General features: G+C 52.4%; 1 protein-coding gene across 6 annotated transcripts in view; it reads right to left on the bottom strand.

The window, feature by feature from the left end:
- Positions 1 to 15,913, bottom strand: part of NDST1 (N-deacetylase and N-sulfotransferase 1) — a 59,079-nt gene that overhangs the window by 16,109 nt on the left and 27,057 nt on the right. For 5 of the 6 annotated variants that reach the window (XM_088798734.1, XM_019734326.3, XM_019734328.3 and 2 more), the window contains 6 exons: positions 13,808 to 14,707; positions 7,222 to 7,716; positions 4,365 to 4,452; positions 3,141 to 3,295; positions 2,294 to 2,479; positions 466 to 594 (listed from right to left, as the gene is read on the bottom strand). In XM_088798734.1, the coding sequence (XP_088654860.1) occupies positions 466 to 594; positions 2,294 to 2,479; positions 3,141 to 3,295; positions 4,365 to 4,452; positions 7,222 to 7,716; positions 13,808 to 14,320 (1,566 nt within the window). In that variant the 5' untranslated portion in view covers positions 14,321 to 14,707. Of the gene's footprint in view, positions 1 to 465; positions 595 to 2,293; positions 2,480 to 3,140; positions 3,296 to 4,364; positions 4,453 to 7,221; positions 7,717 to 13,807; positions 14,708 to 14,907; positions 14,928 to 15,913 lie in introns of those variants that run through there. The other variant, XM_019734330.3, reaches the window with a different exon arrangement.

The raw sequence follows: 15,913 nt of genomic DNA, 5'->3' as shown, positions 1-15,913 counted from the left end.
ACCACCACTTGATATCCGTTTAATATCTTGATATCTATATTAAAACATGAGTGATTACTTCCATTTTATAGATAAGGAAAGAGAGACTCAGAAAGCTCAGGTGAACAGCTTAAAATACATATATTATATTTATAATTATATATATTAATAGTTTCTGTACATTAACGTATATTTACATAGTCATACACACACACAAAGACTGGAAAGAGAACATGGACAAAAATGCTAACACTATTGTACTAAAGTACAAGATTAAGAAAGGGAACTAAAAGACGGCTCGGATGCTCTGCCCAGGGTTACGCAGCATGGCTGGCACAGAGCCAGGGCTGCACAGTGGGTTTCCCAATTCCCAGCCCTCACACCTGCTCTATGCCCTCCTCCTACTTCCCAGGGAGGCCTGCCCCGGGACACACAGGCTGGCTGGCCGCCCCGCCTCACCACCAGCGAGGACTGTGGGCCACTCACAGGATTGAGGAGGACGGTGAGGAAGAGCTCGCCCCCGTTGATGATCTTGTCCAGCTCGCCGGAGCCACCAGGGTACTCGTTGTAGAAGATGGTGTGCGTGAAGAGGCCGCAGGTCTGCCGTGGGAGGACCTGGGGATGGGGGAAGACAGGAGCCGTGGTGTCTCCAGGCATGCATGGTGGTGCAAGGACCTTTCCTCAGAACAGCCAGGGTGTCTCCTGGGAAAGGCAGCCTCCCGTGTGACCGCACAGCCCCTCACACCCTTGAGAGTCTTCTGCTGCCAAGACCTTCTGCAGTCTGCGACACATCCCCAGGTGAGCCCACTGGCCCTGGCTACTTCTCTGTACGAGATGAGCAGACCCAAAAGTAACAGAAAGCGGCGAGTGAGAATGTTTCTGGAGACGTGGACTGTCCACCCGGCGAGGGACCCTGACCCTCTCTAGAGCAGCTCTCCCAGGCACGCTCTGCTACTCCTCTCGCAGCATGAGAACCTGCCTGGTATTGGTCCTGCGTTGGTTTAACTGTTTATTATCTGTCTCTCCTTGTGAAACTCTGGGCTCCAAGACAGCAGAGAACTTGCCTGTCTTGTCACCACCTCATCCTGGAGTTAACATGAGTGCCTGGTACTGAAGAATTTGGTATATGTATGGATGGATGGATGGGTGGATGGATAGATGGATGCATGAACCTGGCCTTCCCATAGCTGCCCCATCTGTGCTGACAAGTCATCCTGCCAGGGGCTCAGGCCAAAAATCCTCTAATCATCCTTGACTCATCTCTGTCTCCCACCCCCTACATCCAACTCGTCAGCAGATCCTGCTGGCTCTAACTTCCAAATAAGTCCAGAGTCTGATCACGTCCCAACATTGCATCCTGGTCCAAGCCACCACCATCTCTTGTCTGGAAGACTACAATAGCCTCCTAACTGGTCTGCTGCTTCCCACTTTGTCTCCAACAGTCTCTGCTCCACACAGCAGCCAGAAAGATGGAAATCCTTTTAAAATATGAGTCAGATGCTAATAGCACCCCATTCAAAACCTTGCCATCTCAGACTAAAAGCTAAAGTGCATCCAATGGCCTCACATGGCCCTACCCATAAGGGCCATCACCCCTCTGACCTCATTTCTTACCCCCTCCCCCTCGCTTGCTCCCCTTCAGCCATACTGGCCTCCTCGTTGGTCCTCAAACACACCGCACACAAACCTGCTTCAGGGCCTGTGCACCTGTTGCTTTCTCTGCCTTGAACATTCTTCCTCAGACAGCAGCCTGTTCATTCCCAGGAAGGCGCTCTCTAACCACCTTATTTAAACCAGCTTCTCTTCTCCTCTCCCCAGCACTCCCTACGTCCCTGTCCTGCCTGATTTTTCTCCACAGCACTTACCACCATCTGACCATTATATACTCTACATGTTTATGAGCTCACTGTCTGTCTCCTGCCACTAGAATGTCAGGCCTACAAGGGCAGGGACTTTCATTGGGTTTGTGCACTTCTGTATCCCCACTGCCTAGAAAAGGGAACAAAGTAGAAGCTCATGAAAAGCTCATGAAAGAATTTTAAATGAGCAAACAAATGAATAAGACAGAGGCCAGTCCCAAGGCCTCACGAGAGGTCCCTTTGAAGAATGTTCACCCCTGGTCCCCTAACATGAAAGGTAAGGTTAGGAGCTCATGAAAGGAGCAGACTGGCAGCCCACCTTCCGGGGGATGGAGAGCTTCAGATGCCAGAGGGGGCGGCAGCCACTGGCCTGAAACCCTTCACCAGCTCACCAAAGCCACGCTTCCCAGGACAGCACATGCACAGCCGGGTCCCGTCTGCCGGGGCCCACTCACCATGATGCCGTTGTGGATGAAGCCACGGCGGTAGCGGGCCGGCTTCAGGTGGGGGTACTCCTCCGTGCTGGTCACGTGGATGTTCCACACCTGCTTCCAGGCCTCGTACAGCTGCACGTGCACAGGGTACACGCCCGAGTGGTGGGGCGCCACCGCATACCCCATGTCCGTGGGGATGCCGTGCTCCTGGGGAGAGGAGGGCCAGCGCAGGGTGAGCACGGGGCTCCTTCCCCGCTGAGCCTCATTTCCCCTTTGAACAACGGGAGAGAGAAATCAGAGGCTAGATGGGCAGGGCCGTGGGTCCAGGCCCTCGGGGTACAGACCGCGGGCAGCTGAGGCCCTGGAGGGAAGGGGACATACCCAGTCTCCATGTGACAGACAGGCTGAGCTGGGACTCTAACTCTTGGCCCAGTGTCATGCCCTCCAGCACCCAAGAGTGAGGAGCAAGACAGGGCTCTTCCTGCCTTTTGGGGCCTCTAATGGCTGGTGGGCCTAGGCTGAGGCAGCACCAGGCCTCATTCTCCAGGAGCTAAGCACCCCCTCTAGCTGTCTGGAGCGCCCAGTCTAGCCCGAAGAGAAGAGCTTGGGCTCCAAGAGAAAACAGGCCCACGTGTAAGTGCCGGCTGGCCTCTCATTAGCTGATGTGGCCTCCCTGAGCTCCGGTGTCTTGTCCAAAAGCTAGGCTAGCAACACCTGCCTTTTGGGGTCTCTGTGAGGATTCAATGCGTTACAAAGATGTTAACAGACTCTGTCAGACTGAACTGTGAAAGCAGCCAGAGGCCCGCGGTCGGACCCCCAGCCCAGCCCCTCGCCCGCCCGGCTCTGCCCCGTAGGCAATCTTACTCACGACAGCGAACTTCTTGTTCAGGGCCATCTGCTCGGCCAGCACAGACTGGTTGTGGAAAAGGTGGGGCTGCATGTGGCTCCACATGTGGGGGAACCACCAGAACTCCTTCACGTACGACAGCAGCAGGTCGTCCCCAGCGTCCTCAGCATCAGTACCTGCAGCCCAAGCAGAGGCAGCTCAGCCTGGCGCCCCCGCCATGACGTCCTCCAAGCTGGGCTGGTGCACAGGGAAGGGAGCACACGGCCATGGGAGCTGCTTGGAACAGGTGTCTGAGCTACAGCACAGGAGCAGACGGAGCCCCAGTCTAGACTGCGGCTCTGATGCAATTTGTGACCTTGGCCAAGTCCTTCTCTTGGTGCAACGCAGGGTTCCGAGGCAATGATCCCAAGGGCTTCTTCCAGCTCTGACATGTCTGCTCCAATCCTATTCCTATTTTTCTATCGAGTCATTCGTCTTTTACTTATTGATCTGTAGAAGCTTTGTATATCTGCCAAATGTTTAATTCTCTGTCTCATGCATATTACGACAACGATCTCTGCTATGCTAAGGACTGAGAATATCAAAAGTGCAGACAGACCACCCAGTCTCCCTCTTCTGTGGCTTTGGGGCTATACACTGTACACTTCTCCCCCAGAATCGCAGACTAATCAGGTTTTGCCTGGAGTTCAAGAGAGGCTGTCCTTACTGCAGCCCAAGCAGAAGGCAGCTGGAGGAAATGCTCAGGGCAGGAGCCCCTGGGGGTGTTTCCTCTGGCCCTGTCCCCAAAGGGCAGCATGGGAGGAATGTGAGAGCCCGAAAGAGGAGGGAAGGCAACAAGCAGGCAGCCCGCGGCCCTCAACCTCAACCCTTAGAACTTAAAAATAAACGCAGAGAGTTCTATAATTCCTTAAAATTCAGTTACTTTTTAAAGCAAAGAGTACAAATCATTGTAAGAGGTGGGTATGAGACGGTGATGAGAGGGAGAAGATGTCTCCCCAGGATAACACAGCCCACAGGTCAGGGAGATGCGAGTGGGAGCTGTCATCGTGCTATTGCTGTCCCCAAATGTCCTCTGCCTGGGGCTGTCTGCTCTGTGGGCTCTCGGCTCAGAAGTGTCGCAGGGGTCCAGCGAGCCCCTAATTCAGCCCCTCAGCCCACCTGATGCCCCCGTGGCACAGTGCTCTGAGGGTGTGGATGTGAGCGCCTTGGGAAGCTGCTAGTGGGGGCAGAGCCAGGCCCACTTACCTGTGTGGAAGAATTTCCCTGAGTAGCCCAGGTTGAAGGTGAAGTTTGGGATATGTGTGCGTAGTTCATTCTGTGTATCAAACAGGGCCTAGGATGGGCAGAGGAAAAAGGGGTGAGGGGAAAGCCAGGAGCTCCACTCCTCCCACTGAGGGCCAGGAAGTGTCCTGCTACTGTAGGACCAGCTACAAAGTTTGTGGAGCCCAGGGAAAAGTGTGGGACCTTGGCTCAAAAATTAAGACTGTCAAGAAAGCAATAGCAGAGTGTTAAACCTCATATGGGCTGTTCTGAGCGTGTGACTGCACAGGTACCACATCTATGAAGCCAGCACTGTGAGGCCACCTCCACCAGGCCTCTGACAAGAGAAGTCCTAGACCCTAGCCTGGCTCTGCTGTGTGTCCTTGAGAGGGCTGTGTAATTTTCTAGGCCTCAGTTTCCCTATGTGTAAAATGGGGCTAATATCATCTCCCTCATGGTGAGATGAGCAAACAAATGAATAGGGCTCTTGGGGAATTAAATAAGCTCTTGCATGTTAAATGGCCTGACATTTGGTAAGTGATGAAAATGGTGGTGTCCTATGTCTGTGGTCACTGCCACTATGCGTCTCATGTCTCTACCTGTCAAATACGGAAGACTTCTCCTCATAGATGAATGCAAGGCTGATGTCAAAGGACCATGACCTTTCCAAAGATGTACTGGGCACCCAGCAATGCAATGTTCCCCTGCATGGCACACCCAGTGCTTTGCAAATCAATCAAGGGATGTTGATACTTGTGAGAACAAATGCACAGTTGTACTCTGGGGTCAAGACTCAAAAACATCCCAGCATGACGCGTAAGGCTGCTAAGAAACCTGCTATCTGAACATTTTGGCGCCACCACCAGCATCTTCCCAAGGCCTGACGATGGACTGACTGACAGACACACATGCTGGTTGTGTGGTCTCGGGCAAGTACCTCAGCTCTCGCTGAGCTTCAGTGCCCGGCTCTATAAAACGGGACTCACGACAAAGCCCACTTCTCAGGGCTGCTGTGAGGATTAGCTGAGGCAACACACAGAAAGGGCTGAGCACAGAGCCTGGCCCTTGCCAAGCCCTGAATAAGCGGCTGCTGTTGGTATTATTTAAATTGCGCTGCACAGCCAGTCCTGTACCAGTGAATGAGGCGACGTTCATGTCTCCGAAAGAAAGGCTCAGTTGTAGCCTGTGCTTGGGATTAAAGGGGAAAAAAAAAAAAAGAAAAAAAAAAAAAACCTCTGCCTTTTTTGACTCACAAGGACATTTAAGGCAAATAGGACCCTGGCCGGTGAGGCACTCTGCAGTCTGTGCTAAGCTGAGTGTACACAGAGGGTGCCTCTATTAGTATTCTTCTACAGAAATGGCTCCAACCTGCTAGCATTCCTCTCACTCTAAAAATGGGGAAAGTAAGAACCAAGAAGGGCAACCCGAGGGTTCATGGGGTACGCAGTGGTTTCCTCCTGGGGTCAATTTTGGATTGGCAGCAAAGACCTAGGTTACCGCAGGAGAGAGTTAGGCGGGGCTACAAGAAGACGGTCCTAAGTGAAACTTCAGGAGGAAACACAGTGGGGAAAGCAGATCAAAGCCCAAGAGGGCTCAGAGCCTGGCTATCGGCACACGCCCCCCTCATCCCTCACATCAGCTATCCCAGGGCATCTCTGTGAAACCCTGGGATGTCAGGAAGTCGCCTGAAACCCTCCCATCCACCCCATCTTGTCATTCTATAGCTGAGCCTCAGAGCTGGGAAGGCACTTGCCCAAGTCACCCAGTGAGGGGCAAATTGGGACTTGAACCCAAATCGTAACTCGCCAGACAGTGCCTGCTCCCCAACACCATCCGGTCTGCCCTTCTCCTTGGGAAGTGTGAGAGAGAGTAGAGAATTCACTCTTGACTAAGGCAGGTGTGTGAACCCCAGCCCCCCAGCCTCCTTTCCAGGTCCCAAGGCCAGTCCCAACTGTGATTTCAGGAGGGTGGAGACACAGCACAGACACTGAGGCACTCAGGGGGGAAAAGCATTCCTCTGGGAACTCTCGTTTTCAATCCTCCTAACATCAAGAAGAAGTCTTGGTTTGGTTCTAATATGTTTTTGACACTTGCTAATCCTGTAGAAGAGAGGACAGGTGGTCAGAGGCAGCAGTATCTCTAGAATTTAATCTCTCGGTTTTGTTTTCACTAAAGCTATTGTTAGGTTGCCCTGTATGTATGGGTACTGATTTCCCCATTTACACTAGTGAGGTCACTTCCTTTGCAAATGACTGAGTAAAAACAGTACATAGATGAAAACTGTATTTTAAAGATTGCTTAACGGTCTTAATGTGCCGGCTTCTCTTTAGTAATGAGACGTGTGTAAAATGTCATAGCATGCAAAAAGTGTTTACACGGAGTTTAGTTTGGTAAACACATCTTGAACATGGATTCCACTATCTATATAAATCTTAGTTAAAATGTGTCTTGTGTATGGTTGAAGCTCTAGTTCTTGTTTCAAGTGTTTTGTAGGTGCTCTAGTACTGACATAAACAGTTTTGAGAGTTAAAAATCATTTCTGGATTAAAAGGCGGGTAAACAACCCCGGCATAGCTCCCATGTCTGTATTTCGGTGAATGAGTCTCTGCCTCCACACATATATTCTTGAGCTCCACACTCCAGATGCAAAATTCCTCTGTATTGAATACTTGAATGGAATTTTAAATGACACTGGCTTCTAATAAGGCAATGAATAAAATCAACTGGTCAAGGGAGGGGGACTCAGCACAGAGGAGATGCAGACAGCACAGGCCTGATGGGGTACAGGAAGATCTGAAGGTGGGGCGACCCCGCCCTACCCAGTCTGGGGCCGCGGCCCTACCTTCACGTCCTCCACCTTCATGCGCGTGCCCTCCTTGCCCACGAAGATGTCGTCAATGTCCACCAGGATGTAGCGGTCCAAAGGCAGCGAGAGGCGCTTGCCAGTGAGGAAGGCCACGGCGTCCACAAAGACGAGCTTGTGGAGCCAGAAATTGAGGTTGTTGCCGAACAGCACGCGCTGGATGCCATCGTGGAGGCCCAGGTCCTGGACCACGGTGGCGTGCAGCGCGGCGTGCAGGCCGGCGTCGGCGCCCAGGTGTGAGATGGACTCCGACGAGCGCGTCTTGGCCAGCAGCACAGGCTCGTAGGTGGAGTGGTTGGACTGGAACACGGTCCAGTCCTCGCCGGGCAGCACACCCTTCTCCACCTCGCTGGGCCGTGTCACGTACAGCAGCGGGGACCTGGGGTTGATGCTGCAGTCCTTCAGGCCCAGGTTCGAGTGCAGGAACAGGGGGAAGCCTTTGAGCTGTGCACTCAGCAGGCTGTTCTCATTGGCCTGCAGCGGGGGTGAGGCAGGGAGGGAAGAACAGATCCGTCAGATCCAGAACCCCAATGGATCATGGAATATCGTGTGTGCATTGATAACAGCAATGTCAACAGATTCACTCGCCTTTATGAAGGACTTGCCACATCCCTGGCCCTGTGCTAACCTGGCCGCGCAAACTTAGCGTCACCTATATGAGTTAACACATATGACGTACTTACCAGAGCCAAGCACCGGGTTCATGCACTTTGCATGCAGGGGTGCTGTTAAGCTTCACAGTGACCCTGGGATGGAGGCATTGCTATCATTCCCATTTTACAGATGAGGAAAATGAGGCCCAAAGAAGTAGATAACTTGCCCGAAATCACACAGGTAACTTGGCAATGAGAGCATGGATGCCACCCCCAGACTGGCTGGCCTTGAGCAAGTTATGAACATTGTCTGTGCCTCAGTTCCCTCTGCTGTACAGTGTGGCTGAGAATTTGGTAAATACCTCAGGAGAGGTAGAAGACGATGGGAGCGGATGCTGGCAAAGTGTTTGGAAGAGGGCCAGTGGCATCACGCATTGCTCGCTCAGTCCACACATCAGCCTTAGGAGGCAGGTTCCTTTGTTATCCCACTTCACAGGTGAGGAAACTGAGGTTTTGAAGGGAGTGTGGCCCTCAGTTGCACAGAGGTTAGGAGGAACCACCATTTGCAGCCAGGCGGTCTGGCCCTGAGGCCCACACACCTGACCACCAGGCTCTATTGCCTGGGGTTTCCAAACTGTTTTTGCCACACTACCCTTTTTTCAGGAGAAATGTGAAGTGACGCCAGTATAGATGAGAGACACTCCACCCCACGGCGTTCCCAACCCCCAGACTCCCCCAACGCCTCCAAGGTCACCCCCTCACAGAAATCCAGCTCCCTGTATCACCCTTCTCCTCCCAGGGTCTGCTGCTGCCCAGCTCCCTGGGATCCGCAAACAGTACCCACAGTTTCCGCTTCTCCTCTCCCCTAGGCTCACAGCCCCTACTCCATCATACCACCCCTTACCCTCCCAGCCACCTGCCTCTGGATATGGTATAATTTGGCCTAGTCTCTGTGCCAATTCCATTCTGTCTTCTTGGCCTGGCAAACTCCTGCTCATCCTTCAAAACCCATTGCATATATCCTCTTCTCTGCACATTTGAGCCTCAGCAGCTACAGCACTTTTTACCTTGGCTGCTACATCTCTGTTCAAGGTCTCTCTCTCTCTCACCAGTCGGCACCCCCTTGAGAGCAGAGGCTCTGTCATTTTCACCTCTGGATTCCCGGTGTCCAGCACAGGCTTGACACCAAATGGGAGCAAATACACACCGGGGGTGCCAAAAAAATCTATACACATTTTAAGAGATGTTATCTATGCTCATGCAGTAGTTCGTCATAATCAGAAGTGTCTGGATGCTGATGGTAACCACTCTGAGCACCTCTTGTAATTGCAGAAGTCAAATGTGACTTGTATTCATCTTTTGTTACCGGTATATATTGAGTATTACAATTAATACAGTTTTTCCTTTCTTAAAATGTGTACACATTTTTTTGGCACGCTCTGTATTTGAGATGAGTAAGTGGATTTTTCAAAAGAATGAAAGAGGAACAGACAGCTCTCCAGCACCTGGCACTTGACAGCTGTTCAGTACAGGTTTCATTTGTTTATTTCACAACTATTCACCATGTCAGGCATTGTTTTGAGTTAGGGATACAGTAAGTAAAAAGGGTCCCTGCCCTCGTGAACCTTCAAGTTGAGCAAGGAAGAGAGACAGCAATCAAAACTGCAGAGATAAACATAAAACTTCCACAGAAGAGGTTCGTAGTTCTAGAACAGTAGGTAACTGGGCATAGTCAGTTGGCTCAGGAAAGGCTTCCTGGAGAAAGGGACTTTCCGAGAGAAAGGGACTTAAAGAATGAGTAAGCATCAACTAGGAGAGAGGTAGAGGTCAAGTTCAAAGAACAGCAAGTGCAAAGGCCCTGAGGTAGGAGAGGGCTCAGCACAGACAAGGAACAGCAAGAGGCTAGCAGAGTGATAGAGGGAGAGAGAGAGGTGATGAGGCCGAAAGGTTAGCTGGGGCCAGATCTGCAGAACCCTGGAGGCTTGAAGTGGCTGTGGGAAGCCATCAAAGACTCCATCAAAGAGTTCTGCACGGAGGCATGACAGGTTCCAATTTGTATTTTTAAAAGACCCATCTGGCTTCAGTGCGGAGAATGGATGGGGTGGGGCAAAGCAACAGGGGACAAAGGGGACCAAATGAGGTTAGAGAGGGAGGCAAGGTGGTGTACAAGGCCACCCTGGAAAGCTGGCCAGGTAAGCACTGCACAAAAGCACTCTCAGCTGTGCCCCAAGGTGGGGCTGCATCTGCCCAGAAGGGTGCCTTTTATCCTCCATGCAGAAGTGTTTTTTTCTAATTTTCCTAAGGTTCTGCAGGGCCCTGACCTTGTAAACTGTGATAAGGAGCCCACATTGGATTCCCGAGGAGTACCTGCCAACTCCGCACTCAGTCCTGAGCCAGACACAAGGCAGAGCCTCATCCTGAGGCCACGTCTCTCAGCGCCAGGTTCCCCATTCCCCTAAGCCAGCACTGGCCAAGGATTAGAACTGCAAAGACGGTGGAGGCCGGCGACATTTCAGGCCCTGTCCCTCATCTGCTGTGGCCTGGAAGGCCAGGCTGGACCACAGGTCCTGGGGGATCCCATTTCAAAGCCCCGACTCTGAGCTGACTGCCAGGCGTTGGCAACTCAGCCAGTTGCTCAGCTGGGAGACATTGAGGAAGAGAGAAAGCCAAGTTGCTGGTCGTCCATTCCAGGTCGTAATAAAAGAAACCGGCTGGGGAAGGGAATGGAGAGTAAGCCTCAGTCTCACAGAGGCTGACCCCCATGGGAAGGGAACCCCCCTATTCCTCAGCACTGAGGACTCACTCAGGAGACACTAAATCTTCCAATGGGGTCATCCAGGCAGAGGAAGGAAGCCCTGGTCTGGGAACTGGAAGGCCCAGCACAGATTGAGATAGTGACTAGCTGATGACCTTGGGGACCCCACATCTCCTGTCCAGGCCACAGGTCAGCTTGCTCACCTATGGATGGGTTAGAAGCCATGAGCGTGGTTGTCAAATCTTGACTGTATTATTAGCTATGTCACCTTAGACCGCCATTTAACTTTGGAGCCGTATGTCCTTCCCTGTAAAGAAAGCTACTTCACAGGGTAGTTGTGAGAATTACACAGGGTGAGGCTTGCAAAGCAAAGAACTCAGTTATCTGGCACATAGTAAGCGTGCAAAAAAAGAAGTCAGGTAGCTCTTGTCAGTCCTCTGCCAGGCTGTGTTCAGCCCCAAGGCTCCTAGAGGAGCAAGATTGAGGCATGACAGTGCCGGGAAGCAGGGCTACTGATAAAGACCAGCTCCCACCCTTGAGGACCTCACATGACCACATCTTGGTCAGAGCCACAAGACTAAGTGTTACCACCAGCTGTTTGCTGGACACAGAGATGACAAAGCATGGCAACTGCCATTTATTAGGTAGCTACAGGTACCAGACACTGTGCTATTGCTTCCCAGCCACTGCCTTTTTCTATCTGCAACATGGCCCAGTGAAGCAGGAGCTGTGATTGGCCCCACTTTACAGATACGTTGAATACCCTGTCCAAGGTCACTGCTTATAAGTGACAGAAAGATTTGAACCTGGGTCTGGTCTTTTCAGCCCCTGCTCTCAATCTCACACTGACTTAGGAATCCAGCACCAGTAGGAATTGGAAAATGAGTCTTCAGATCCCTGGGGTTCACAGTCCTCTGTGTTTAGTAAACCCAATGCACAGCACACAAGCTGGCCTTGCAGAAAGAGCTGAAAAGCGCAGGTTGACCACCAGAGGGCGCCCGTAAGAGCAGAAAGTCACAGGCCTTTCTGCTCAAAACCAAAGAGGGGTCTTGTCATATGCAATAGGGTAGGAAGAGAACGAAGGCCTGGAATTGCCACTGACCCCACAGTGAGACTGAGCAGACCCCTGCCCCTCCCTGGGCCTCGTGTTCACCTGTAGAGCAAGGAGTTGTGGCTAGCTAAGGTCTAAGCTCTGTTGTATGCATTGTGTCCCATGACCCTAGCCTACTGCCCGGTTTCCAGAGATGGGAGCTGTGCACTGGATGTGGCCTCTGATGCAAATTCTACTACGTAAATGGCATCTGAGGCTCCTGGACTCATTGCACAATGGTTACAGCTAGGTCTCGAGAGCCAGACTGCCTGGGTTTAACTCCTAGATTGGTACTTAATGCGAGTATGGGCACATTCCTTCACCCTCTCTTGCCCCTTTCTCCTTCTCTCTTACATCAGGATATCTGCCTGCATTGGAGGATGGTTTATGAGTGTTAAATGAGTTAATTCATGTAAAATATATAGGACAGGGCACGGCGCTGGGTGAGCACTCAATAAATGTCAGCCATTCTGATGTTTTTCAGGCCTGGGGCTCTGAGTCGAATTTAATGAAGTTCATGGCAGGAAAGGGAACAGAGTCCAGGAGGAAAGAAAAACCAGACAATGAAGACAGTCTACTTTATGCCACTATAAAGCCATAAACCAGGCCAGTGTTTCCCAGAGGGGTGCTCTGTGAAGTAAAGGGTTTTGTGATCAAGCCAGTTGGGGAACAAATTTCTCCAGGTTGCTCTAGTGCAGGACTTCTAAGGGCCTTCAATTCCTTGGCCCACAAAACCTTTCTGAGTGGCAGGGCCTCCTGCTGCATTAGCACATGAAAGAACACACTGTGGGAGACCCATCACTAGACTGGGCTCCTCCCAGCACCGAGCACAGGGCCAGGGCACACAGATGCCCACGAGTGCCTGGGGATGAATGGTCACCCAACAGTGGACATAGGCCACTTCTGACTTACCTCCTGCTCCTCTCCCCCCTCAGGCCAAGCAAGAACGTGCTTCAGGACCTGTGCACCCTACTGTCCCCTCTGCCCAGAAGGCCCTTTGCACAAAGAGCCACCCAACTCCTTCCCTCACTTCCTTTCAGTCACTTTCATGACAAAACGACTCCACTGGCCAGTCAAACAGCCTCGACCACCATACCAACTCCCCCTGTGTCTTTCCCCTGCTGTATTTCTTTTTGAAGTTACCACCATGTGCCACACATTGCATGTTTATTTGTTCATTGTTTGTCACCAACCCCACCCCACAGCACTGAAATGTCAGCTCCATGACAGAAGAGACTTTGCACATTTCGATCACCACTGTGTCCCCATCGCCTAGCACAGGACCTGAAACGTAGTAAGTGCTCAGTAAATATTTGCTGAATAAAGGAACATATGCTCCCCAAGCACCCAACTGGAGTGTCAACCAGCGCTTGCTTTCATCTGGCAGGTCAGAGTTCTCTGGCCAGAGCCTCTGGATCCCTGAGCCAGCTGTCCCCAACCTCCCCTCTCCAAAGACAACTTCTCCATGACACTCAGAGAAGACTCTGATCTGAGTAGTCGTTCTGGCTGCCCCACAGAGCCCAGAGCAGCTCCCCTGCCCACTGGGATTTCTTTTTCCTCTCTCTTTCAATGCAAACTGGTTGATTCCGGAGGCACATGCATTCCACACCCCACCACAGCCAACAGGAAAGAACACAGGATTCAGAGCCCAAACTAGCTAAGTCTGGGTTCAAATCCTGGCTCTCCCACTTATAGGCTGCTCAGTTTCATATACATAACTTAACTCTCCTGAGACTTAGTTTTTCCATCTGCAAAATGGGGACACACCCCATCCCTTGGGAGGACTGCCATAACAAGTTTGAAGAGACCTAGCAGAGCATATCCTCTCCTTCCTCGCACCCATCCCCAGGGTCTCCTTCAGGCAAATGCCTGCTGTGTTCCGGGTCCCACGCATGGCAAGCAATCCCCTTCCATGTGCTCCTAATAAAAGCTAATCCTTTAGGCACCACGTATGGTGCTTTATATACACTCACCCATTTAACTTTCACAACAACTCTGGGAATTAGGTGCTACCATTACACCCATTTTACAGATGAGAAAAGTCGGGCACTCAGCTAACGAGGGTGGAGATGGGGTTCAAACTTAACTGGAGCTCTTAACTGCTCAGAGACCCTGCTCCCTGCATACCTTAAAGAAACCGATGATACCCACGCCATACGCCACACAGTACTTGTCCAGCAGCTCCCGGTTCCAGGCGTCCAGGTTGACATACTTGAGGATGTTCTCATAGATGATGAGAGCGAAGCGGCCACGGCCCTTGTCGGTGAGCGTGGGCATATCCCCCTTGCCCGGTGCAATCTCTGTGCGGTACTTAAAGCGGCTGGACTCCAGGATAGCCACCACCTCCTGGCCCAGCTGCGAGTAGAGGCTCTCCACAAACACCAGCACCAGTGGGTCCGTGCGGGAAGGGGCGGCCGCCTGCATGGGCTTGAGCGGTAGCAGGCGGCTGGGGGCCATGGGCGGCGGGTCCCCACAGTCAGGCTCGGGGGCATCCGCTGAGGGCTCCAGGCCCCGCTTCCAGCCATATAGGTAGTAGGCGGAGACAAAAACGCTGAACAGGCAGAAGACAAACAGCAGGAAAAGGACAGCCTGTGGGGACACGTGCCGACACAGCCTGCGGAGGCGCGCCAGGGTGGGCATCCTGGTCCCCAAGACCTCGGCCACCAGAGGCCCTGCCCGCCCTGGCCACCCCAAGGCCCCACACAGGAGGAAACACTGCAGTCGTCCGCTGACCAACAAATTCACAGACACGTAGCAGGCGAGGCCCTCGGTGGGCAGCAGGAGCGGAGGATCCGGGCCACCGGCCCTTCCTCCCAGCCAGGGGCGCAGTCCACAGGCTGGTTGCGCTCCTTCCTTCCTCTGCGCCCCTTTATGTCACCATGGCAAACCCCCACGTGTTCCTGTGCACAGCAGAAGTGCCCCAGGGCGTCAGGGCCTCCTGCGGGGGCCAGGCAGCGGGCCAGATGACATTGGGCAGGTCCGGGGGTGCCGCATGCCGCTTGCTTGGTGGGGCCCCCGGGACCAAGGCTGTGGAGAGAAGAGTCAGAAGGGAAACAGTCAGAGTGTGGGCTTTGGGTGTCTGCTGACTGGCTGCACAGGACCTGACCTAGGTAGCCTCAAGTTCAAGTACTGCTGCCCGACCCAGTTGCGTAATTTGGGGCAAGCTCCTTAATCTCTCTGAGCCTCAGTTTTCCCATTTGTGAAATGGGGCTGACAATAGTACCTACCTCACAAGAGAGAGGCTGGGTGATTAAGTCCAGTAATGTGTATAAATCGCTTAGAGCAGCACATAGCATCTGGTGTCTTCAATGGCGTTGCTATTTATTATAATTATTAGATTCCAAGACTAAACCAAGAAAACTTCCGGAAGCAGGAAGAAGTGACACAATAAACATTTACAAGGCCGGAGAGCTGGAGGTGGAATTCTAAATCGTGCCTGAACACCATGTCCTCGCCGTCTTCCCCTCATTTACTCGCAGTGCTTCCCCACCCATTTTTCTTTCTGAATGCGTCCGGAGCCCCATCTGACAGATAAAAAGACTGAGGCTCAGGCAGAGCAGCCAAGCCAGGATTCAAACCCAGGGCTGTTAGGCACCTGTGGTATGGCTGTCCTAGAATGCCCCTCTCACACGTCAGTGACCTTATCTGTGAAATAAGCACCCTGACAGCATAGGCTTAGGGCTGAGAGATAACGGAGTGAATCAGTCCAAGGAGTTTAGCACAAGCAACACTTAAGAAATGGCAGCTGTCACTATCTGCCCCAACATAAGAGGCATCTCTCATCCTCAGGGCACACGCCCACCGGTACACACACCAGGATCCTGAGCCTGTGGAGGGCCCAGCAGGTGGGGAGGCACCTCCCTCACTGGGCATCTGCCCACCCACTCTGGATTCCCGCCTCTCCTTCAGCTGACCCCAGCCCAGAGCATGCCACCTGTGTTGGTCTCCTGGTGAGTTAATGAAGACCACACACCCACACCCACGACACCAAAGCCCCAATATCCTCACTCCAAATCGCAGCCCTACCACCGCCCTGCTGTCTCCCTTCAACATGAGTGAAAGCAGCTGCTGAAAGTTACTGTGTTTCCCCCAAAAGAAGACCTCACCGGAAAATAAGCCCTGGCATGATTTTTCAGTATGACATCCGCTGACCATAAGCCCTAATGTGTCTTTTGGAGCAAACCTTAATATAAGACCGGGGCTTATTTTCCAGGAAGCACGGTAGCAGGAGCG

The sequence above is a fragment of the Rhinolophus sinicus genome, chromosome 5 (assembly GCF_057876585.1).
Source record: "Rhinolophus sinicus isolate RSI-liver-muscle chromosome 5, RSI-T2T, whole genome shotgun sequence".
In the NCBI taxonomy this organism is placed as follows: Eukaryota; Metazoa; Chordata; class Mammalia; order Chiroptera; family Rhinolophidae; genus Rhinolophus; species Rhinolophus sinicus.
Note: the sequence above shows the minus strand (reverse complement) of the source record. Positions and strands in the feature narration are given on the sequence as shown.